The following is a 25,563-nucleotide window of genomic DNA, read 5'->3' as shown; positions in this document are numbered from 1 at the left end:
TGGAAGAATTAAGTCCAGGATGGAAATACAACTAGGCTGACTTTGATAATAAAATTCCTTCTAGGTAACATACAAATTCTTTACACATTTTAAGATGCTAAGAAACAGCACCTTAATTTACAGCTAACAGTAATCCAGTCTATAAAGAGAAAAAAAACCAAATTTCTACCTATTTTGAAACTTCTGGACAGTGTTTTTATTGAGTGCTTCTGAATTCATGTATTTGAGAAATGCTGAATTGGTTTCTCTTCCCAGTCTCTATGTTATTTATAATTTGCAGCACTCTGCTATAGTTTCTCTCCATTTTAAAACATCTAAAACAGTTTATCCAGGTACAGACCAATGTAATCTAATATTTTCAAATGTACGAGTCAAATTGCCTCCTAATCTAGGCAAGAGTTGGGGATTGCGCGCTTTGTGCAAAGCACTGAGAATAAACAGAGGAGGAAATACATTTAACTACAGCTGGCAAAAGATACTTTCCAGTACTAGGTTGTACCAGGTAGAATTTTAATTATCTCACAACAGTCCAACCTACTATAAGGATTACAAAATATACCTCAGAGCTTTCAGAACTGTAATATTAATGTTAAGCATGATGTATTATTGCAAATTTTAAAATAGTAAAAAAATCTATAATTGCAAATACATATTATATTAGAACATAAAATTGAATTAATTTAGTTTACAAGAATAAATTGTTTCTTTGGCCACTTTCTTTTTCTCAGATTAACTTCATATGTTTCTTCCTCCATGGAACAGATGACTGGCTCTGCAGAAGTTCAAATAATGAAGGAGAAAATTTGTGCCTCTAGGAAAGTTCGTTAGTAATGTTCACAGTACTAAACTTCCAGGAAAATGGTATTTTCCCATTTCCTAGTCACAGCTGCAAACAGAGCTCCTTGGGAAATATTACGAGATCTAAAGGAGAGCAAATAATTTTTGAAGAAGCTATTTGAAAGAGCAAAAACATTAAAAAGAAAATCAGTACTTGCTTACAATCTTTTTATATATAAAAATACCCTATTTACAGCAATTAGACTTAGGTCTTCTAATTAATTATTTGAATACCAAATTAGAGGTTGCACACCATTACAACACCTGGCATTCACATCGCAATGAAGAAAGCTCCTAGAAGTTTTCCACTGATCAATAAGCAGGAGCCAACAATCACTCCAGATGCTTTGCAATACTACAAACACTTAGGTGCTGAGAAAGCAGGAAGAATAAGATGATGGGAGAAAGAAGAATCTTGTCAGGTAACACAAAAAGTTGAACGATGAACAAAGCAAAGGAGGAGGCTTATGGTGTTATCTGACACTACATTAAGCCAACAATTTTGTCTGAAATCTACTTTAGGTACATTTGCTTAGTAAACTATTTTTTCCATTATTGGAAGCCAAGATCTCCATTGGCTCTAAAAGAATTGTGGTCTGTGAGGGTCTAACACACAAACAGACAGCACAATACCAATGAATAGAAGTGATTTTAAGACATGCTCAACTACTTAATGAAACCAGACACAGAACAAGAATCTAACATGTAGGGACAGATTCACAGATTATCATAGTCCAACCTGTTTGCATTGGCTTGTTTAGACACCTCCTTCAATCTTTTCATTTTTTTCCTAACTGCACCAACATCGGGTAAATGGTGATGACCTGCAGGTCCCTTAGGAACTCCTGGACGTGTTCCAGGTGGAATTCCTCTGTAGATAAATACGCACAGTAACTTTCATTACTTTCATCTAAAGCAGAACACATGTAGCTTCTAATGGAAGGTAGACATACCTTTCAACAACTCCTCGGTCTTGTAGTTTCGCTCTCAACTTGGCTTCCCTCTCTTCAGCTATTCTGAAGACGTTTTCCTTTTGCTGTTGCATCTGGTCAAAAATAGCATGATAGTGTTCATAGCGTCCTCTGGAAGACACAGGAAAAGGACCAACACCACCTCCACCGACATAATATGGTGCCTGGAAACCAAAAGGGGTAGGGTGGAAATCACAAATACTGTATTTAATAGGCTCTTCCAAGTTTTACCTCTTCAGCAAAATAATAATAACATATTCTGCAACAATACTAAATTGGTCCTAGTTTTATCCCTGTCATGCTCCTATTTTATCGAATTACAAGACAGATAAAATAATTTTTTTTTTTTTGATTAGCAGTCCAGAATAAAACACCATTTTATCTTCCTTTAAAAATAGTCCAGTTATACATGAGCCACCTCTCACACATTTTGGAAGTCACTGACTCCACTGAAGTGTAAACAGAGATAGATAATACAACACGGCCAGAATCACTTTTCAAAAAAAGTGATACAATTCCAACTGAAGTAGTGATGAGTGACTTACAGCCAAACACACATTTTTTTCATGAAGCTGGAAACAGTTGAGCACAGTTTTAAGTTTGCTGAATGGCACTATGTGCAGATTTATCTGAGAACCCCCATTGCCACCCAGCCTATCACTTTATTTCCATCACTAGACTTGAGATGTTTCTCTACTAAAACTCAGACCAGGGAAACACCTACCACAAGGCACTGTTTTGTCAATTATACCTGTCATTCTCAAAGCATTAGAATTCCTGTAGAATTTAAGTGAAAATAATGAAAACAATAATGTTTCAAGCAGCTGTGTACAGTAATAGCCAAGGATGGATGCAGAAAATGTGAAACTGGCAAAACAAGGTTAAGGTTGTCAGCACATGCATAAAAATGTTTCCTTTATGCCTGGGGTAAGCAGTCAAATAGCCTATGGTAGTAATCTATAGAATTTTTTGTTTCAACAACAGTGTCAATCTACCTTCCAGAGTGGACTTAAGTATTTAATATAAATTCAGACATGTGAGTACAGATGTGACAGGCTTAAGACTCCCTGTTTAGAAGTTCTTGAAGACTCTATATTTGACAATGGAATTTATCTCACATTCTGAGTTTCAGTTGTTCAGTGCTCTCAATGGCTCCCCATAATCCAGATCAGAGTACCAAATCAAGGATTTATCTAGGCATTCAAACAAATATGCAGGTAGAGCGTTGGTCTGAATGAAAATAACTATACAAGACTAAGATTTCTACAAATAGAGGGAAAAGTCTTAACTTTAGACACCACTCAAGGTTTCACGTATCATTATTAGAGTTCAGTTTCCAAAATCTAAGGAAATACTAGAGAATGATCATCATTCTTCAGGCAAATGCTATGGAGCAGATGCTCATCAACAGTCTAGAGAACAGTTACAGCTCCTGCTAGAACCACAAACCCAAATCCAAACACTTGCTACGTCTTTCTCTACTTTTCCTCAGAAACAGGCGCCAGCAATCAGACTGAAAAGAAAATGGGACAGAATCATGCAGTGCATGACTGTTGTGCCTTTGTAAGAGGCTGTATGGCTTCTGTTATTGGAAAGCTTGAAAAATGCTATTCAACAGCACTGTCAGGGAGCTGCTGGATATACTGCTTTCATGCTGGAAAAAGGAAAAAGATAATTAAGTCAAGATCATTATAACAGTATATGGAAAGCTGAAATTACGGTAAATTATGATAGCAGCCTGCAGTATGATATCCAATTTGAAGAAGACACCTCAATGATTTTTCCACCTACCATGATGTTTTACGTCAGTGACACGTGGTGAAAACAGACACACTCACTGGCCTCAGTTTCGCTAGATAACTGAGAATTCAGCTAACAATGCAGCTGGAGCTGCAACAGAACAGCTCACAGGTTCACAGTAAAACTCTGAATTAATCAGAAACGCTGTGTTCAGGAACACACGCAGCTCTCATCCAAACGTGAGAATGCACGCATACCATGTTGTATGGGAGCTTGTAGTGATGCCTGCCCGTTTGATCTTGAAGGAGATGAGGACAACATAGGATGCAAATTACATTCTTTCCATTTTTCTTTCATTAAATCAGCACTTTGTAGTTCTTAAACTCTGGTATGCTTAAGTTTGCATTTATATTTAAGCTTTACTTGTATGATGTGTGGCCCACATCCAAAGATTATACCTATTTTGAAAGGAAAAATTTAATAAGCAGCTATTGAAACCTGGTTGGTGTTTGTGTATTCCTCATTTTTGTACAAAGAATAGTAATAAAACCTCTCTCTATTTTGACTTTATTGCTCAGTCAAAGCTTGCTTATAAAAACCCTACTGAACATGTTTATGCCCAGTATCTTCATAAGACTCACTACCACCACAACAAATCCCTGTGTTTCAATCCACTTTCTATTATCAGATAGACTTACCATAGTACTACTTAAATTCCTACACTGGCTCTGTCTGATGAAAGTACCCAGACCCTTATAATCAACTGACCTGATGAGACTACTTTCCAGAACAGTTATGTTTCCACAAAACTATGACATGCACAAATAGGGAAAAGGAAACAGTCACGGGAATCAGACTAAATTACATACAAAGTGAATGGCTAAACAGCACACTGCATTAAAAATGAATTAGATTTACTCAGAAATTTTTACCCCTCTCCTGAACATCTTATTGATATATAGAAACACTTACGTTGCTAAATAACAAGGAATGTTTAGAAACAAGTGTTTAATACTGGGAAAGAGGTCCATTACTTTAAAGTGAAAACCTGGGAACAAAAAAATTCAAGAACAAACTTGAATGTGAAAGAAGCTGCTCATGCATACACTCAGCACAGGAAAAGTAGCAAAAGCAGGTGTGGAAATAAGAAAGTGGTGCATGAAAGCCATAACTAGCAGAAAGATAAGTGATTCAGAAATTTAGAAACATTAAAAATGAAAATTGCACATAATCTCCAAAAGGCCAGGGGGAAGCTGTTATAGTCTATCTCAAATTATCCACAGATTAATAATGGACAGCCTCAAGAGTTGAGTCTTGTAGAAAGAGCAAATCCTTCTGAAAAGAGAAGACCATTTCATACAATCAAAGGTGGGAGGAACACACTGCACCACATTTCTGCATCTGCTGCCAACCTTAACACCACTTCCACCTGAACCAAGCACATTCCTCCATCCTTGTTCCCTGGCTCTGTTTATTCGTTCCATCTGAAGGAGAAAACAATACAGGAAAACAAAATTCAGGGAACCACTAAGTAAAAATTGAACTTCAGAACTTCACTCTTAACACATTTTAAACATATTTTACCCTTTCTTTTTCCAATCTTCTCATTTCATCTGCCTTCGGTAAACTGATCTGCAATGTGTAAGGATTAAACATGTTAAGGAACTGGGAAATCAAACTACTGCATATTCTTATACAACACACTACACCACAAGGTATGCCATTAAAATTTTTATGGGGGAATAAAGAAAAATCTGAAGACTCTTGTCTACCTGCTCTCTCTGGCGTTTTTCTTTTTCAGGCAATTCTAACCTTTTCTTTTTTGAAGGTTCCTGAAAAATAAGCATATAATTTGGTATTTATTACTGAGCCATTACTCTGTCAAGTCTCTGTCAAGATGGGTTACTGATTCAATTGCTGGTGTATGTCCATGAAGATTAAAAAAAAGAAATCATTGCTTTATAATGTTTGGGAAAAAAGATGAGGAGGAAAAGTTTGAAGGTTGTATGTTGTCATTCTTGCTGCAGACTTGGCTTTTGCTCAGTTTGAAAAAAGATGATTTCAGGATAACTCAAACGTTTTCTTTTCTTCCTTTTTTTTTACTGAAGTAATTTTCATCAATGGGGTTAGAAATGCCTGCATGAAAGGTGAAACTTCAAATTAAGACAGCATGATGCCAGAATGAGAGAAAAATTCTATTAGAAAACATAATCTTTAAGTCACAACTGAGTGTGTGCTGAATGGGTTTAAAATACTTGATTATTCAGGAAGTTTGAAGTGAAAAAGACTGCTAGGATATAGGAGTACTTGTTCATCCTGTACTAAAAGTTCTTCAAAAGCTGAAGGCAGTGATTTTTAAATCTGTTTTGTCTTAATTTTTCTTCTTTGGCAGTACCACTCTTCATTACAATCTTTTCTTTATAAAAACTCTTTGAGGGGGCCTAGATATCAAGATTCTCTTATTTGAAAGGTTATCCTAGGGCTCTTTTGCTTGGTACTTCACTTGGTTCCAACTCTAACTAAGGTTCTTGTTACCTATGACAACACAGTCACCACTGAATACCAGCTAAAGAAGCAGCTATGGTTAACAAAATGTGCTATTTAATCTCCTCAAAAAAGCCATCATTACTGTTAAAGATTTTTTTTTCTGACCATACTAGAACACACAGAGCTTCACAGTATCTTCTTTTGACAACATGCAATCCTGTCAAATGGGTAATTTAAAATCAATTATTGCAGAAGTTGGAAACCTTTGGAGACTTGTAATAATATAATGTTCATGTAATATTACTAAATAAAGGAGACAGTTGTTACATGCTTCTCTGAAAAGCCAGCTAAGAGCTGCAAGCTCAGACTCAGAGGAGAAAATTTATATTAAGTTGTAGCCATTGTTTCTCTCCCACATCTTATCACTAGGTACAATTCACAAAGACTGCCCTAAAATAGCAGCATTACTGACTTCCATGTGGGAAGAGGATATTTCCTCAGTCTCTCCCCTGCCACATTAAGTCTTAGGGCAAGTTAGGTAAGTGTTGGCTGGTGAAACCCATGACAAAGACCCATAGATGGCTTTGCAACCAAGCCTTAAAACACATAAACCTCGTGATTTCATAAAGACACCCAAGAAGTCTGCACTCTCCCTTTCCTGCTTTTTCAAACTGTGTTTCAAGAGCCAACAAGGCTTGTGTGATCAATGAGCTTTTCTCTAAACCTCTGCTAACTGTTGAACTTCACAGATAATTTGTATCTCCAGGATATTTTCTATCTGCCAACAACTTCCGCAGATGGATAGAGGTCTTAGTGCCATTTGCCCTGGAGTGCCATGGGAGAAGGAAAAAAAAAACACCAAACCAAAACAAACCCCACAACAACAACAACCATGTTACTTATTCAGAAGAAAATCTCAACTAGTTCTCTTGTTGAAGCCTCTTTGTTGCTAGTTGTCTGGCATGTGCATATAGCTCAAAACTAGCTGTAACAAAAACAACTCCTGACCACGCAGTAATTAATGGAATAAAGAGAGAGAATGCAAGTTTTATGTAATCAGGAATACAAAGAAGACAATAGGAAGAAAGATCAGAAGTACTCTATGACAGTATACAAGAGAATGAGAAAGAAAAGAAAGGAAACTTTATCTCTGGGAAACTTCTCTTTCAATTACACAGTTTCTCTGCCTAATAACACTAAAATGGCTAGAAAAAGTTTGCCTATTTTTTTTTTAAGTTTGAAATTATTTTGGAGCAAAGAAAAAAGATGCAAAGGCTCCTATTCAGTGTCAATGATCTTGGTATACCTGACAGGCTTCCAGTATTTCTAAGAGTGGTTAATCAACCAACAAAGCAAATGAAAACACACAATGTAATTTAGCCTTGGAATTAAAACCCAAGCCTAAAGTAGGAATTTACAAAAGTTATATTAAAACCAACTAAACAATCAATAATGAAGCAAGCCAAGCATTTAAACTACTAGTTCTACTTTCTCTGCAGGTGCATGAGGCATGTCCACATACCATGACATTTTGAAGAAGACATAGTATTTAAATAAGGTATGAACAAAACAGCTCAATTTAAGTAACTTAGCTTCTTACCTGTCTAATTTTAGTCAATGGCTTCTTCTCATTAGGCTTTTTAGATGCACCACAAGACTTCCTGATAGTTAAAGGCACTCCATATTTTGCAGCAGGTTTGGTAATTTTCTGAGCTGGTGCAACTGAAGTCAGTGTTGGTTCTTGAACTGGTTTTTGAACTGAAAAGAAGAAAAACCCCACAATAAGAAAACTCTGGTTTTGAGCTACCCAGGCTGGCCAGTGTATGGTATTTCCCTTTCCCAAAGTCTTAGAACAGCAAAACTAGAGAAAAACGGATGAGCTGTGTGTCAGGGACCAAAGTCATGTCTAAGGCCCTGCCATATTTAGTGTGCTCTTGTGCACATCCACAAGACAATGAGGAAAACTTTACTGTATAACTGGTGGGAAATTGACCCTTGAAAGAGAAACAATGCACTGGTCCATCGGTGGGAACTTAACCTGTGAGAGATGAACAATGCACAATGGAGCTGTTGTTAGCACGGAGGCGGGGTCACAAGCCCCTGTGGCCTCATCTCACATGCTGGCCAGGCGTTGTAGCTGGAAAAATTCCACTCCTGAGGAGAAGCCTTGAGGTGTGGGTCTGGGGTGGAGGGGTGACAAGGACTGGATGCACACAGTGGATCCAGGGGATGCCCTGAAGGTGCACTGCCTGCCTGCCCACCTGCATGAGCACCATGCTCTCCATGTCCATTGCCTGCCCAGTGGCTTTGCAGGAACCAGGGGTTGGTATGTATTATTTGCTACTGCTAACAATAAATGCAAATTTGCTTTGCAGTCACAGCGGGGTTGCAGGTTTGGTGTGCATGGGCACCCTCCTGAACCCGTAACAAACCATTTCATTCACATAAGCTGATGTATTAGCTTGTCTAAGTTTAATGTTTGACAAGAAATAGAAGAAAACAATTCCCATGCTTTTATTCCTTAATCCTTCAAACTGGATTACTGACACTTCATTCAGCTGCCTTGCTTAACTGCACAGTGCTCATGTACACAGGGAAGAGGCTTCCTAATGGAATGGAGAGACAGGCCCTTCTCCACTACCAACACTGAACTGAAACCTGTAATGCTAATGTCACCAGAAGATGAGTTCTAGAAGATCTTCAATGGCCTTCAGGGATACTGCTTTCTCCAGAGAGTTCCTGAACATACACCAGTATTGTGGGTTTGATTCTGGGTTAGCAGGGCTCTCTTACCACAGAATATGAGTTCAGCAACACTACCAAAAGATACCAAAGCCCTTGCCAGAGCATCAAACAATTACAGGGAAATAAAATAACTGAAGGAAGGAAAGGAAGGGAAATCTAGGGGGAAAAAAAGGCAAACTAATGCAGTAAAATGAAGTAACACCATCTTTGGTTGACAGAATTAATCTTTGTTAACACTAGCCAAAATTTCACTGAATAAGACTGAAGCCAGGGCTTTATCTTGGAATCTCTAATGAAGCATCCCACATTTTTGGGGAAGAAATCGTACTTCTCATTAGCCATTTTTCATTGCTAAGGGATAAAAATAAGTCATACAATCATAGCATATGAATTAGTTCCATTATTTGCAGTCTACACTGTCTCATTAAATTTTCGAAGTGTAGCATACTGCAAGAGGAAAAAGTGCACGGAATATATTACAGGCCCATAGCTTGTATTTGCATCATTTGTACCCAACATATGTCCAGCTCCCCAGGGGAGGGGAGGAAGTTGATTCTTCTCTCTTTTTTCCTGAAATTCCTACAGTCAGGTAAGAGAGCACACCAAAAAAAAAAAAAAAACTAGTAAAAGAACAAAGCTACACACATGATCTTGACAGAGCTGAAAGCAAAAGCAGTGTAGACACCAACCTTACCTGGTGAAGGATGTGGTCCAAACTTGTGGAAAATTTTATGACTGAATTCTTCTGCAATAAGCTAAACAAGTGGAAGAATTAGTCAATAATACCTGTGACCAAAGCTAGGAATAACTCATTTTCAGACAAGCATACCGTTAGCAGTAAGCCTCTAAGTAAGAGCATTTACTGTAAATTCCATGAAAATAAACACTCAACTTTATGCATTGAATCTAGTATTACCAATATGGAGCTGGAGTATTTTCAAACATTTTTGGCATAATTACTCAAGTAATTTTAAAAAGCAATTTAGTCTGACTTCTGGGTGGCACGTTATCTCATTTATGAGCAAGCTAAGAATCTAGGAAAAAAGTTAATGTGAGCATCAACACAACTTTTATGCATAATTAATTTAAGATTTCTGAGTAGCTGCCAAAGTTCACCTGAATTTATCATACAACTAGTGTCAAAAAATGGTTCTTTAAAAATGCTTGCAGTTTTAAAGTGTTGCTATCCTTTTCAAGATGGGAAGATGACCATATATGTGGCATCTGGAAAAACACATATGGTGTGCTGGAGGGCATATAAAATTAGCATAATAAAATATGGAAAGCAGTCTTACTGAGGTGAAAAAATTGAGACTAGACAAAGAATATTCAAAAATTAATAGGCCATCACCTTAAATACGGTAGGTAGTTCTGAACCAAACACTTCAAAAACTATATAGTAGAAGTGAAAAGTATTCAAGGAAGAGCAGCAAAGATAAATGAAAAGTGTCAGTTCAGGAATAGTCTTTACAGAATCTTGAAGTACTGAGATTGCTTTGATTTGTACCAGTCAGTTACAATGGATGCTGAGGAGTTAAACCTGAAAAACCTCAAAACAAGAACCAAAGTGCAGAACTTAGGGCTCTGCGCATAATGGCAAAGCAAATTTTTAATCTGCAGAGTCTGGCATCAAAGATTCTGTAAGCCAGAAGTCCCACAGTTTCCTACTGTTTCTTACAAATGGTATTTCAATTATGTTGAAGCTTTTATTTGAGTGGTAAGTTGTAGCAACTGAATTATTACGTTTCCACGAGAACACCTTTACTGACAGAAAAGAAACCTGACTCTTTAGTATCTTTCAAAAAGCCCCCTTCTCCTTCTTAAAAATTGATGCTAATTTAGATCTGCTCTTTATTGCAACTTAGTAACCATGAAGCTAAAGAAAGAATTTACATGAAACTGGAAGATTGATTTCCTGATATTTAAAAATGGGATTTCAGCAACAGCTGCAACATCCTGAAGATGTCAACTTTGATCTTTTAAGCTTAGACTAAGGAAAACAGAGGACAACAGCACTAGCCATGGATGATACTGTAAGAAAATAAGCATTACAGCTGTATCACAGAATGACCACCTCCTGCTGAATATAAATGTACCAGACTGATACACTTTGTAAAAGGTGCTTTCTGTATGGGGCTTTTTTGGTTGTTTCAAATATTAGATAACACCTCTAAGTCAAACACAGCAGTAGTACAGTTGGAAAAATTGCACCCAAGTGTTCATACTCCATCTAGGACAAATTAGTATCACCATCTGGAGATACAGACAGCCTATTACGAATTATACTTTGACTGACTAACTCCAAATAAAAATTCCATATCTATTCTAGCTACTGGAAATAAGACCAGATCAAACTATTACTGTTGCAAATGTTAGATAAAATTTAGAAATCTTTACAGATAAGTTTGTTCTTTCTTTGAGACTTCAATCTGAAGTAAGTTGAAAGACTATTCAACACAGAAATTCAGAAATTCCAATTATATATGGCCTTTTCAAGACATTTCTTTAGTTGTGAGTTAGAATCCATTAGAATTATCTATACTGCACTTCCTCCATGTCCTTTCTCTTCTACATTTATTTACCTCATATCAGTACTATTATTCACTTGTTAATCTTGATCTCTTTTAACTAGATTCATATTAAAATGACATTATTAGATATAAAATTATATTAATAGATTTAAACAGAATAGGAAGCAACTTCTTTGAGGGTATATACACATGATACATTTAAACCTCAAGAAATTCAAAGATTATTTTACTTAGTATTATTTTCCACAATAGGCTCTCAGGCCGTTCCAAATTACAAACAAAAAATGGATTGAAGAAATTCTATACAGCAACAGTGCTGAAATAATTGGCAGCAACATTTTATGAAAAGATACATATCTAAACAAATCATCTCATTGGTGACTCCTCACACTATAGAAAAAACAAAAAACAATGCACTTCAGAAAATGCCACTTTAGATTTACTTAAGGAAACTACCAAACACTTAATAATTTGACACTTTTCTTTAGAGTTCATGGTAAAACTGGTTTTTTCCTCAACTGACCCTGTCTATAAGAGCTCTAGGGAAAACTATTTCTCTACTTTTCCATGTAATATACTAACATTAGAATAAAGAAAAAGCGAAGTCCTATGATGTTTTTAGCAAAGTTGGAATTAAAACTAACTCCATACCTCTGGTGTGAGAAATTTTTCAACCCGTTTGGCTATAAAGTTTTTCTCCAATATGGAGTTTACTGATGGTCTATTCCTAGGATTCCTTTTAAATAGCTGTGACAGCAGATTACGTAGGTCGTAGGAGTAATGCATAGAAACAGGAGGAAAAGGCCCAGAGATTATCTTCAGGACCAAGTTCTTCATGTTACCGGCTTCAAACTGTATCACAGAAGGAACAGAACAATTATTGCTATCGCCTGTCCACATGCAAGGCTGCACATAGAGATGATGAGGAAACCAAGCTAACAGTGCACCTTCCTTTGCCTCAACACATACATTTTCAAGGTCAACACCAGCAGTTCAAAATAATCTGTTGCCAAGTATTCAAATTAAAATTCCAATTAAAAATACATCACAATACAGGTATTTCATACTATGGAGACAATGTTGCTAACAAGTAATTACTTGCCTCCAGACCTAGATTGACAATGATATATAACTAAGGAAAAAATAATTATCTGCTTGATCTCCTCTTCCAAAGGCATTCAACTACAACATGCCTTCTGCCTTTTTTAGCAACCCCCCATTACAAATTACAGAATGTGAAGTATTCACACTCATTCAGGGTGAAATCCAAGGGAATGCTCAGACTTCAGTTTAAGCTCAAGTAAGTGAGAGCACCATTTCAATTCCTTTGTACAATAAAAAGGAAACAATATGTATCACCCAGCTTACAGAAAAAAATTTGTTGACATCAACTCTCAGAAATTAAACACTGTCAGCAGTGCTGCCACATAAAAGACCAAGCAAGAAGAAATTACAAAAGCTTGAAATGAAATGAAATCCTTATCCCTTGAAAATAGTTCTTTCTATTTCCATGTTGTTACAATCTCCTTCTTTTAATAAAAATAGCTACTAAGAAGCTCCAAACAAAACAAAATCCACAAAAAATCTGTAGAAAGGACAGAAGAAGAAAAAAACTGGAAAAAGGTAACTCTTCAACCTTGGGAGTTTTTTTGTAAGCACTATTTCTGTTCTAAACAGAACTACATTAATCCATCTGCAAAAAAGCAGAATCCAAATTCAGATTTTCAATGAAGGTTTCAATGAATTCAAGCTTTTTTGGAATAAAACCTAACCCAACCAACCAAAGACTCCAAGCAACAACAACAACAAACCCCCCAAACCAACCAAAAAACCCTACAAATGTCCCCACTATTCCTAGTATCCTTTACTATAATACCTAACAATTTTTTCAGCTAATACAAAAACAAAAGTGCCAAGACAGCTGAGAGACTGGCATGGAGCAAAACACCAATGAAAAGTGCTGGTTGGCACAGGAAGTGGAGATGAAAACGCTGAAGGTAACTTTCAAACAGCTACCATGAAACATTTCATCAACTAAAATATATCTGCATGACATCAGAAATAAATTCTGTTTGAAATCACTATTCTTTTATAGACACAAAGTTTCTACTCACCGCGTGTTTAAGTGTACACATTTCATAGAGAACACAACCAAGGGCCCAGATGTCGCTAAATCAAAGAGAACACATTATTTTGAAAACTTAGCTCTAGGTTAACATTGCCAGTTAACTCGTATCTGTGAAGTTTATCTTTGAAGAGGAAAAGGGTGGATTTTTGAGTATGCACAAGCTGCCCTCTATGGACTTCTTTGACCCTGCAAAACCCCAGGGAAACAAAAATCCCCAAACTAATTCATCAACCAAAATAAGGCCACCCTGAAAATCAGATTATGCTATTTTGGCTGGTGATTTAGAACCATCTCAGCCACAGAAATCAGACAAAATATGGACAAAGGCTTTTTTCATTTAAATATATACATTTGCCTGAGGTCTTCAAATTAAACAAACAAAATCCAAAAAAACCTCATTACCTAGCACAAAAAATACAATTCTCAAAGTCAATTTATTCTGTTTAGCAGTGACTAAACTTGCCCCCATTCATTACAGGATTTGGTTAGAACATCATTAGATAATAAACCCCATGTAGAAGAAATTACGGGAAGGAATTGTAACAATTTTTATCTCTTAAGAAATCCATTGAAATGACAATAAGGCACTCACAGCAATGAATGCAACAACTTGGTGCTGTGGAAAGGTAACTTACTAACATTAAGTTATTACCATTTAACTACACTGGGGACACTGTTACCAAGGACAGGCTGCTTGCTGCCAGGGCAGCCATGGGTAAAGTGATGTATCCGGAGCAAGCTCAGCCACCCATCTATGCACATCATGTGCGCAGATAATGAAATTGCTCTGTTTCATCCTTAATAGAGTTTCACTTTGGTAGTGCATAAACAAAGGCAGTACAAGCACTGTGCAGACAGGCAAAAGTAGAGCCACAATTAAGAACACAACTAGATCTAGAACTTGGAGCATTAAACTAAGTCATCTCTCCATAACATTGCTTTCTACTTCAGACCTACTAAGGCACAACCTCTACAGTGAAGCTCCGTACCTACTTGGGTAAGAGACAAACTAACAGATGCTCACCATCATTTGATTAGAACAGCTTTAAATTCCTATAAGAGCTTATTGGAATTTTTTTTCTTCTTTTTACCAAAGATGTTTAATAAAATCCTTATTAGTACCTTTTATTGTTGTAAGGCTTGTTCTGACATATTTCAGGCGACAAATAGTATGGTGTTCCTATGCAAGTGCGTGCCAGCTCTGCAGTACTAAGACAAAAATAAGGATGGATGTTAACTGGTTAACTCACATGAAGTGCACAGATTGTGTTTTCCTTGATCAAAGCAATTTAAATTAAGGGAGAGGAAAAACAGTATCAAAAAGAAGTTACCTGTTCAGAACTCTAGCGATTCCGAAATCTCCCAGCTGTATTGTTCCATCTTTGGTTAAAAATATATTCTTGACATAGAAATGTTAAGAAGTCTGTTAATTAAAATATTCATGCAATTGCACACTTTTCGTTCTCTACATGTTTTGTGAAGAAGAAAGTTTTCTACCATTTAATCCCCCTGAAGTCATTGTTACTGACTATTATGGAACACAAGACTTATACAATTCCTACTTCATTAATATGAGAAAACACTACTTCACATTGTCAAGCATAATTTTTTCTGTCACACATAAATACATGAGTAACACCTGTAGCTTCACCTAATAGCCTCATCTGTTTGTACAAATATATAAATCTCCTGCAGACTGAAGAAGACTTTCCAGTATTAGAAATGTTTCCATAAACAAACTAGGAAGATATGAATGCAATCACTTTGAAAGACAATTCAGTTGAAAAATAGCCACCTACATACCTGTGACTTTATGTCCCGATGCAAGATTTTTCTATCATGTATGTGTTTTAGTGCTAAACAGATTTGTACAAACCAATCCAGAATCTATTAATAAAAGAAAATGCAACATCATCATTTATCTGAAAACTTCCCCACTTACAAGATATTACCAAATCAGACTTTAATTGTAACTATGGATTTTCCCTCCTCCCCCTCTTACCCGCTTCGTTTATACAAAAGAATAATTAAAAACTTAATAGTCCTGTCACTATAATGCAAACCTTTTAATGAAAAATGCTTATTACCCAAATTTAATATTAAGCTTGAGACTATACTATTTTCATTACCTATTATAAACCTAGCAGAGGTACGCAACGTGGATCTGATTGGCTAAAATGCCTAAGATGTGGAACTTGCAAATTAAAAGACTTCACTTTTGCTGTAGCCAATACAAGTCTTCTTGCACTCAGTTAATTGGCATAGAGTCCTAGGAAGCCTACTGATGCTCTCAGAAACTTATTCTACATATAGTAATTTTGTGTGTCTTACCTTAAAAAGAAAAATATTACAAAGTAGACTTTGATGAGAAAAGCAACAAACATCTAACTTGAAGATTATGAACAAGCCAACAATGCCCTTTTTTGGGTAAATTTGCAAAATTCACCATTTAAGAAGTGACTAATGACAAGAACTTTGCCATGTGAGTAGTAGTTTTACATTCACTACTTAGAAGAAGATACATGACAAAATTATAGTATAATGCAAGACATGATTTTCACTTTTCCATTTGAAGTCCTCCTTGTAAAAAGTGAGGTCAAACTAGAAAATTAAAAGTTTTACAAATTATATCCCAAATGTTTCATATACTACTAAGACTTTCCAATCCCAGGTAAATTGAGATCCTACTGGACACAGACCCAAAAGCATAGAAACAATTTATAAACAAAGAAACATTTCAGTCCTAACAAAAAACCCGCCCTGAATCCTGCATAACTTATTCTTACTTAATTTAATCAAATCTGTACTTAAAATCCTCTCATTTATTCCAAACGATGTCACTACTCTTTCACAAAAAATTACCTTATAAACCAGTTTTGTGGCAAAAGAAAATGTATTGGAAGTATATCAGCAGAACATTAAATTTTTATTACTGGCAAAAGGAACTTTTGAATGACGCCAACTCCATATTTCTATATTTCATATTATTATACTTACAAAGTATATTATTTTATACTTATGACACATGAAAAGCAGTATTACAATACAAAAATCCTATGCCATTACATCTTTAAAAACTTTTAAAATTATTTCACAGGTTTAAGGATATTCATGTTATCCTTCAGTATTTTTCATGTCTCAGATTTGGCTAACTTCACAAGAGATCCAACTTTTAAAAACATCTTACACATAGAGACAAAATCTCAAGTAACATACCCAGGACTTCCAACCATATTTTCTGGGGTTTTTTTTTGTTTTTTTTTTTTTTTGTGCAGTTGGTTTTTTCGTTTGTGTTTTAGTTTGGTTTTGCTTTTTAATGATACTACATTGACCAATAGCAACAAGATGACTGTTTGAGAATCTCCTTTTAGATTAAGCAATCACACCTATAACCTGAACCAAAATAGTTTCAAATTCATGAAAAAGTATCCTGCAACAAAACACTATAACAGCAGTTTTCTGTTACCTGATCTTCAGAGAACAGGATTCCTTTCTGGGCATTTATCTTTTTAAATAGGTCTCCTCCTTCACAGTAATCCATCACTATGTACAGACAGCCATTTTCTGTAAAGTAAAAGACAAAGTATTTCAAAAAGACAAATGCAAGACCCTTCTTTACTTAAGTTTCTAAATATCTTCACCACAGTCACAGAAAAAGCAACAAAAATTTTATTTTTTCACATGCAGCTTTAGATATAATGTATTAGTCTATTTTTTCAAACTTCAAGCAAAAATATGTTTATTATTTTGAGTTTCAAAACCTAATTTTTCCATTTTAGTAACATTGGACTATTTTGATAGGGAGGGAGAAGAATTACATCTACTGAATCAATGTTCCAACATGGTGTTCAAAACCACTATGAAATTAAAGGTGTAATTTTATTAACGCAATATAAAACCAATCTTTAAACTTTTTTCAAACATCCTAGAGATCCCCCTACCCTAAAGGGATCTTAAGTTGCCTCTATTTGCCTTCTTCTTTCTTGGAATTGTACCTGGACTTGCCAGAACATGACAGCCATCAGCTTTCATACTAGACATGCAGTTTATTTCAGTCTGAAGAACAGTAAGAGCACCTCCAGCAAACAATGAGAGATGGAAACAATTATCTTCTCTTTTTTGAATGAAATCTCAGGAGACTTCAAAAAATCCCATGCAAGTTCCCAGTAGGAGATATGAACAAACATAATACATTTCATTCAAAGTTTTGGTTTTCCCAGTTACTGATGAAAAAACAGATTAGGCAGAAGCAAATTGCAAGTTGCCAAAAGCATAAGAACTACACTACTCACATACTAGGCATGATTTTGAGAAGAGATGAATAACTGCAGAAAATCAGTCACATGCTGGTCAAGGGAAAAAGAACTCCTATTTTATGAAAAAGTTAGTCACAACACTTAAAAACCTTTGAATTAAAATAAATTGAATCATTTAAGTCACTTAAATTTCACTCCCATAGAATGCTTCTGAAATCTGCCTTTCAAAACATCAAACCCCTAAAGTTTCTCCATTTGATTATTTTATTATTATCTTTAATTAGTGTAATTTTAAAAGATGATTCTAAGAGTCTAGATTTCCTGCATATCTATTGCTGAAATAATTTTCTTCTAAGAACTTAATATTTAATGTATTCAAATTCAATGTGTTCTGGCAATAAAGATGCAACACAAAGTCTTGTGAATTATGGATTACAGGATCTACCTTGTAAGAAAAAAAGCAGTCTTAAAGAATAACCTTCTACCACAATGAAAATCTACCTTGTAAGTAAAAACCAGTCTTAAAGAAGAGCCCTCTACCACAAGGAAGAAAGCAGTGCATATTTATAAACCAGAAGTGTGGCTGTGTAATATGATTATGCAAAAAAAATCTAATTTAAAGAAAAGACAAAGGGAAAAACCCGGGTGAAAGACATAAGAGAGTCAGCAGAAAGGGAGGAAAGAAGAGACCAAAATCCTAAACAGCAGTTCAAATAATATTTAGGGGCTTTTAATAATATTTTAACTTTTATAATAGGTTTTTGGAATCTTTTTTCTGTTCTGCCCATTTCCCAAGACATTCACTGTGAAGACAATGTAGAATTATATTTCTCCTTCATTCACTACCTGAGGAAGTAAACAGTCCCATCTATTTTCCCAGCTCTGAAAGCAATTATATGGTTGCAGTTACTAAAGACTGCACTCTATGACAACAGACTTGGACATAAAACTGCTCTTGCTAGGTTATCAATATCCAAATTTAGACTGTAATTTAACCTACACAAATTTAACCTACACAAGCATTCCAGTTGATAGGGTATATTCAAGGAGACTTATGCTCTGGAGAAACAAGAGAATATCTTTCATTTAAGCATCAACCAAAACCAATGCATGTAAGGTACAATCATGAATATTTGTTTATTTGTTGCCCTTTTTCCTGAATTACAATTATTTTAAAATGCGGATGGGAATTCTGAAAAAAATACAGAAAATAACTGAAGTATGAAAAATACTGATTAAAGAGAGAAAACTCCCTGACTTTTAGACTAAGTGCAATAAGAAGTGCACAGAGTCACTCATGTTACTTCAGGTTCTACTGTATTACTTCATCTTACCTTCAAATGACTCCCTATACAAGACAATATTTGGGTGTTTCATGTTAGCCAAAACAGCAACTTCTCTCCTTGATTCTTCTCTCTCCTTATTTGACATCTTCAGAAGGAAAATAATGATTTGTGAGAAGATAAATACAAAAAGAATGGCTCATAAATTTATTAATAACAATCACTTACCTTAGAGATGTTTATTTCTTTAATAACATACTGTTGGCCATTTTCTTTAGCTTTGACAAGTATTGCTTTCCCAAAGGATCCTTCTCCAATCTTCCGTACTTTGATATATTTATCCATACTTCTTGTCTTAAGGCATCCTTTCTTGAGTACTGGAAAAACAAACCAACAAACAGAAAGAAAACCCATGAGTGTATTTAATTGGTGTACTTAGTGATCTAGCCTGATCAGGGCATGGTATTTTTATTTCTTTTCTTACTCAAAATGCTGATCCATTTGTCTCTTTCTTTGATTTTCTGTAAATCACCTACTCTTAGTCTCAATTCTATCTTGGTACAGCTGTCTCATTTTGGGCCAACAAGAATTGCATAACTAAAACCTGTTTCATCTTTTATGTTGACTAAAAAGGGTCTGTTTTGTCTTTAAATAAATCAGTGCAATCAGTGCCAAGGCTTCCGATTCAGCTGGCCCACAAACGTTATAGAACTATACCACCTGGTTAAAAAGTTTCATTCAACATTACTTGGAAGAAACGCAATGAAGGTGAGGGGAATTCTATGCATTGTTTCTTAAGAAGCACTAAATCCAGCTTTTTTATCACTACAATGAAGCCAAAAATGGCCTGAATTCAAGAGATTCCCATAGTTTCAAATCATTATTCAATACAGAGGTGTGGCCTTAAGCCTGACTGAGAGACTCTTTTCGCATTGCATATAAAACAAAACAAAAAAAAAAAAATCACAAAATGGCACAGATCCCTATTTTTTATTTACTATCTGACCATTCAGACTACCTTTTCAGATTAAAAGGAGTACTCAGGTGAATTTTTATGGTGTTTAAGGTTCTATATTAAAAAATACTTTGGTAAAACAGGACACTAGGGAGCTGCAAGCAGAAGCCATGGTAACATACAGATGTGTCAGAACAGCACAGTGAAAGTCAGAACAAAGACCAAAGTGACAAATATACGAGCAAATTCACAGAAGACTTAAAGATAATATTTTTTAAAGCAAAAAGAGCTTCCATATGCTGAGGAAGTTTCTATAACCTGAAAAAGACAAAGGCGTCCTAAGATTTTCTTCACTTAAGGCTCACTTACAAGAACTAATAGCGTTTCTGCTTTGCTGTACCCAGCTTCGTTCCAACAGGAGATCCTAGTAGCTTAGATCCAAACTTCACACACATCACAGGTCTCACATCAGGGTTTCTCCTCAATTTGAGATTTTTTTTTTTAACAGAATTAGCACGTACTAGACACAGATGCTACTTAACAGGACCTATACCATGAGAGCAGACCAAAATGAATAAGCCTGATAAGCATAGCAAGACAAAACAAGAGAGATCTAAAGTAATCTGTTCTGCAAAAGAGGAGATGCAAAGCCTGCTAAGACTAAGCATAACTACCAGGAAAATAAAAAGTTAAAATTACAGGCCTGCAGTGTTTTGGTAAGATTAACTTTTTATATTTTTACAGTAGATAAAGATAGTTTAATATAAAGTTGCACTTTAAACATAAGAAGGTCTTGGTATTAACTTCAATATTCTCTTTCAGGCAACAGTAAAAGCACAGCAGGTAGGACACAATTTGAACTTTGCATGACTCTACTGAAGTTCTCTTCCTACCCTACTTCACGAAACAAGCAGAGTTGCTCTACAGTTAAAACAGCTGCATTAGGCACAGCTTAGGGCTGCCTCTGCATGCTGCTCTGCTCTGTGCAAATACAAATGGACAGTAATCAGCCTTTGGGCGAGAAGCTACAGTTCAGTCAAAGCGGGTATACAATCTTCCATGAGCTTATTTTTACACGTGGCAAGGCAAAAACAGGCGTCCAGAGGAAGAACATCAGCACTGACAGGGCGTTGTCTTTTCAAGCCCAGGGCAGCAAGTCAGTTCATCGGACAGGCAGGAGAGCGGCCCAAGTCACACCCCGAGGCACCTGCCCGACCAGGCCCGGGCGGCGCGTACGGGGAGGGACAGGGCAGGGGCCGAGCTGGGCCGCGCTCCGCAGCGGGCCCCGCCAGGCCGCCGCCCCCGCACAGCCAGAGCAAGCCCAGCACCAGGGCAAGAGGCATGGCGGGGAACAACCAGCCCCAGGCTGGCTGGAAGAGACCATCCGCTACCTGCCCGGCTCCCAGAAGGGCGGCCCGGCCCGCCCCGTTCCCACCCCGCCTCAGCTTTCCCCGCGCCCGCCCGGCCCCACCCCGCCATACCTGCCCGCCGCGGCCCCGACTGCCCAACCTGGCCTCGCGCCTGGCAAGGCCCCGCCCCCATCGCCCCTATTGGCGGCCCCGCCCCGCAGCTCGGCTCCCATTGGGCGAGTCCGCACAGGGGCGGGGCCGCGGCCCTGTCCGCGTTAGCGGCACTTCACCCTGGTAACGCGCGGTCGCGGTCACGTGACGGGAGGGGCGCGCGCGGGTGTCAGCGTTTTTGGGGGAAACCCGCCCAAAACAGCTATAAGTGTTTCACCAACGACCCGCGACCCTCAGCACCGTACGGCCCGGCTCCGGCGGTATGTGTCTGTCCCAGGACAGCCCCGGGGCGGGGCTCCTGGGGGGAAGAGTGCCGCGGCGGGACTGAGCGCAGCGCTTACCGGGGAGGGTCGGGCTGCACCTGTGGCTCCTCCGTTCCCGACTCCAAAGCGCGCCTTAGTGGCACCTATGGGCAAAGAGGCTCGTGATTCACAACGCGCCTCCTCAGTCCGAGTGCCACAGGGCACGGCGCCCTGCGGGCTTGTTGGCCTTGCACATAAGCGGACCAGCGGGCATTTTCCTTAGGGGGAAAAAAAAATACACCCCTTGACTTGACACGTTTTGGTGGAACTTCCATTCGCTGTGTGTTAAGTGGGCCCCATATTGGCCTCAGCACCTTGGCTGGCAGTACCCAGGAGCTCCGTGCTCAGCCCGACACCTGCGTTTTCTGTGCAGGTAAAACCCTTAAGCTCTCCGGGCCTTCGCAGCGCCTGGAATTTAGAGGCGGCGCAGTTTAGCCCGAAGCCGAACGATGCCGCGATGTACCCGGCTTCTCTCTGCCTCCTTTACCTGGGAAACCGCCTCCACCCCGTTCTGAAGCGCGGGACTGTCCTGCTTCCCCCTGGACCCTCAACCCACCCTCGCACCGAGGGTGCCCGGCACGGGCCCCTCCCGGGCCTCGGGGAAGCCGCGCCCCTCCGCGGGCGGGCGGGAGCGGGGGACGGACCCGCACCGGGCGGACCGCGGGAAGCAGAATCAGCAGTGACGGCGATGCTGACCCCGGGGGCCCGACGGGCGCCGATTCTGCGCGGTGGGAATCCCCGCCCTCCCCGGGCCGAGGGGGCGGTGCCGGGCGGCGGAGCGGCCGCGGGTCCGGGGGCTGCGCCCGTGTCCCGCTGGCGCTCGCAGGGAGGATGAGCCAGCGCCTCCCCGGGGATCAGCGGGCGGCGCCGCCCGCGCAGGTACGGGCAGCGGCGGGGCAGGGCAGGCTCGGGTTCCCCCACGGCCCGGGACACGGCAGGGGAGCGAGCGGGGCCGAGTCGGCGGGAGGAGGGGAGCGGGCAGCGCCCGCCCAGCGGCTGCTGCGCCGCCGTCAGCGAGGCGGCTCCGGCCGGGGCCGGGAAGGGACGGACGTGGTGGCTCCTCACGTATCCCTCACCTCGTCCGTGTGCCTCCCCTGAAAGGCCGGCATGACGGGGGGAATGCCCCGTGTGTTTACACGGCGTAAGCACAGCCTGTTTGCACCCTGTCACCCTATCCCGGTGTTCTTCCGGGCAGCGTAGGGAAGGCGGGGGGCTCTGCGGCTGGCAAGGTCCAGGGTCTCCTCCCCACGTACCCAGCGCTGGAAGGATTATTCTGCATGAGTTGCTCGCTTTATGTTGGCTCGCGGGTTTGGCTAGTAGGGCCGCTCTTAGACAAGGGAGAGAGAGAGGTAATGGGCTCTTGTTGGAGTCTCATAATTATATGGGTGTGCAGGTCAGTGAGGTTAAAATTGAATATTGAGTGCATTGTTTCATATTATCTTCTCTACTTGACCAGAATTCTTCCCTGACCTAGCCAATACCGTGTAAATGGCTGTAAAACAAGTGTGTATCAATTCTCACTTAAAATGAGTGTCTATGAATGAGACGGTGGAAAATCGTGTGCTGATAGTGAACTATGTTCAGTGTAGCATAGTAAATTTGCTGTGTCACACTTGAAAGTACTAAACTAGGTAAAATAGGGCCTTACAACCAAATTTAAAATGTTTCTCGGTCTAACCTATGTTAGAATTGATGCTTAAATATTTTTGGCAACGTACTGGTAAATAGTAGTCATTTGGGTGTGAAGACTTGCACCGCATTTTTGAGGTTGTGGGACCTCTGAAGTTTCTGGTGCAGAGTTTGTGGAATAAGTTGTCAGGTGAATGTGTGCTTTTTGCTTTTAGGTGCCTTTCTTTTTGGTGGACCTATGAAGGGGTTTATTTTCAGTATCCCTTAGCAACAGAGATACTTCTTTGCAGATACAGCTATTTGAATGAAGGATGGATGTGTTGGTATGACAGATTTGAAAGCAGATAGTCATCAAAACTGTTTCTCTATTTAAGGAAGTGTCAATATGCTGTAAAGTAAAATTTTAAAAAATATTTGTGCATTATAGGAAACATACCTTTGTGAAGAATAGTAAAAGAGAACTCACCAGCTGTCACTATCACTTTTGCTAAACTAAGTCTTTCACTAACTACTGTAAATTTGATGTCTTGTCTCTTTGGCTGGTAAGCAGATGTAAACTTGCTGCAAAGTTGTCAGAGTGGGAAGGACTTCTGCTCTGGGAAAACTACAGGTAGCTTGAAACTCATAGCTTGAAACACAATGACTCTGCATCTCTGCAACACATGAGAAAACAGAATTTACATGGTGTTCAGAAAAATGAAGCTTGTTTCTTGTTTGTTTCTGTTTAGTATTGGTATGTGGTATGTCAGTCCTAAAAATTCTTTGCCGGATAAGGGTAGATGTTATACAGAATGTGTACTGTAATGTTTCTATAAACACATTTTGCTTGTTGTATTCAAAGGTTTTCTTTGCCCAGATTTTTACAGTGCCCTCTTTGAGTGGTCTACTATTCCACTCTTCTCTCTGTGGTGCATACTTTCAAATTAAAGTAATCCTGGGTAAAATTTCCCTCCTTTTTCCCACTTCTCCTTCTGTAATATCAACAAGTCTATCCAAATTCTTGACCACGAAAGACACTTGAAGCTGTTGCCCTTTGCTCTTTGTGACTGCATTGCTCTGAAACACTTTATTTTATGAATTTGTCATCGTTTTCTCATGACCATGTTTATACTTCTTGTTGTGGTTTCTTGCACACAAACATTTGCAGCGAATTGATGTTTGAGTAACCTGCAAGTGAGAACCCACTGTGCTGGTTATTCTATGAACAGGTGGGTCTGGCTGTGTAATATGTCTTCTCCTGTTCACTGAATATACAGCACACACACTTTGCTTCGGGGGCTGCGTGTGCGTGTCTTACCTCGAACAGCAAAGTTGCATTCCTTGAGTGTGAGCACTAAAGCTGGGACAACTGTTCCAAGTTCACAACCATTGCCAAAAGGCATTCTAGGAACATTGAGATAGTTTTTTCCTGCTCTTATTTTGCTGACTTCATATGCATGTGAACAGGTGTAACTGTACAGATCAAGATTTCAGGGTAAAGTCTTATAATAATTTGGCAGTAGGGATATTTTTAACTTGGTCATAAATTAAGAAAGCAGAATAGGAGCTCTACTGCTGAAGAGATTTGTGCCAGAAGTGATAGTGCCAATTTGAGTTAATTTCCTAATTCTCAGACTATTTTGCACGTTCCTGAATTTCTTGCTTTGGCACCTTGAGAGCAGCAGTAACCCAATAAACTCCAAAAATTGTCAGCAGTGGCAGTGATCATGTGCACGGAACTGCTTTTGTACTCTTCCTGCTTATTTTCCCAAAACCAAGATTTCAGCTTAATGCCTGTGAGCAAGTTCCCAATTCTGCCTTCCTTGTTGAAGTTGTTCCCTTATGTCATAACCTTAAAGTGCAGGTTCTGTGTTGTCTGACTTGCTGAAGCTGTTCAGGTGTCAGGTCAGCTTTTTACTGTGCTTGTGGACGAGGAGGCTCTGCAGTACAGTACTTCATGCTTGTTTATATGCCAAGCTTTGCAAACTGCAGATGCTCAGAACAGTAGAAAGTTGACAATTAAAAATTTTTAGAGTTAACTTGAATCTTGTTTTTGAATTTTGAAAGCCGTTATGAAAAGTCAGCTGAGAGAATAAAGTCTAGACAGAACAATACTCATTTAAATTGACTGTAATAAAAAGGCTGTAAACAGATTTTTTTTTCTGCTGGGAAATGTACTCTGCTTTAGAAACATAGAAAC

At 38.7% G+C, this 25,563-nt stretch overlaps 2 protein-coding genes across 14 annotated transcripts in view; one reads left to right on the top strand and one right to left on the bottom strand.

Moving 5' to 3' along the window:
- NEK1 (NIMA related kinase 1) overlaps positions 1-21,933 on the bottom strand; it is a 44,280-nt gene extending 22,347 nt beyond the window's left edge. For 8 of the 9 annotated variants that reach the window (XM_084204555.1, XM_084204557.1, XM_084204563.1 and 5 more), the window contains exons 1-16: positions 21,795-21,933; positions 19,207-19,355; positions 19,030-19,126; positions 16,906-17,003; positions 15,243-15,326; positions 14,771-14,838; positions 14,562-14,648; positions 13,426-13,480; positions 11,963-12,163; positions 9,475-9,535; positions 7,636-7,793; positions 5,321-5,380; positions 5,133-5,180; positions 4,961-5,032; positions 1,791-1,972; positions 1,577-1,708 (exon numbers count right to left, since the gene is read on the bottom strand). In XM_084204555.1, the coding sequence (XP_084060681.1) occupies positions 1,577-1,708; positions 1,791-1,972; positions 4,961-5,032; positions 5,133-5,180; positions 5,321-5,380; positions 7,636-7,793; positions 9,475-9,535; positions 11,963-12,163; positions 13,426-13,480; positions 14,562-14,648; positions 14,771-14,838; positions 15,243-15,326; positions 16,906-17,003; positions 19,030-19,126; positions 19,207-19,323 (1,520 nt within the window). In that variant the 5' untranslated portion in view covers positions 19,324-19,355; positions 21,795-21,933. Of the gene's footprint in view, positions 1-1,576; positions 1,709-1,790; positions 1,973-4,960; positions 5,033-5,132; positions 5,181-5,320; positions 5,381-7,635; positions 7,794-9,474; positions 9,536-11,962; positions 12,164-13,425; positions 13,481-14,561; positions 14,649-14,770; positions 14,839-15,242; positions 15,327-16,905; positions 17,004-19,029; positions 19,127-19,206; positions 19,356-21,414; positions 21,431-21,794 lie in introns of those variants that run through there. The other variant, XM_084204556.1, reaches the window with a different exon arrangement.
- Positions 21,934-22,511: 578 nt separating this feature from the next.
- The window catches only part of CLCN3 (chloride voltage-gated channel 3), a 58,636-nt gene continuing 55,584 nt past the window's right edge, over positions 22,512-25,563 (top strand). For all 5 annotated transcript variants that reach the window (XR_014616091.1, XR_014616092.1, XM_084203754.1 and 2 more), the window contains exon 1: positions 22,512-22,634. The gene's annotated coding sequence lies outside the window, so the exon portion shown is untranslated. The remainder of the gene's footprint in view (positions 22,635-25,563) is intronic.

This window comes from Fringilla coelebs (assembly GCF_963513975.1).
Source record: "Fringilla coelebs genome assembly, chromosome: 4".
NCBI classification, from domain to species: Eukaryota; Metazoa; Chordata; class Aves; order Passeriformes; family Fringillidae; genus Fringilla; species Fringilla coelebs.
This window is presented reverse-complemented; position numbering and strand designations above follow the sequence as displayed.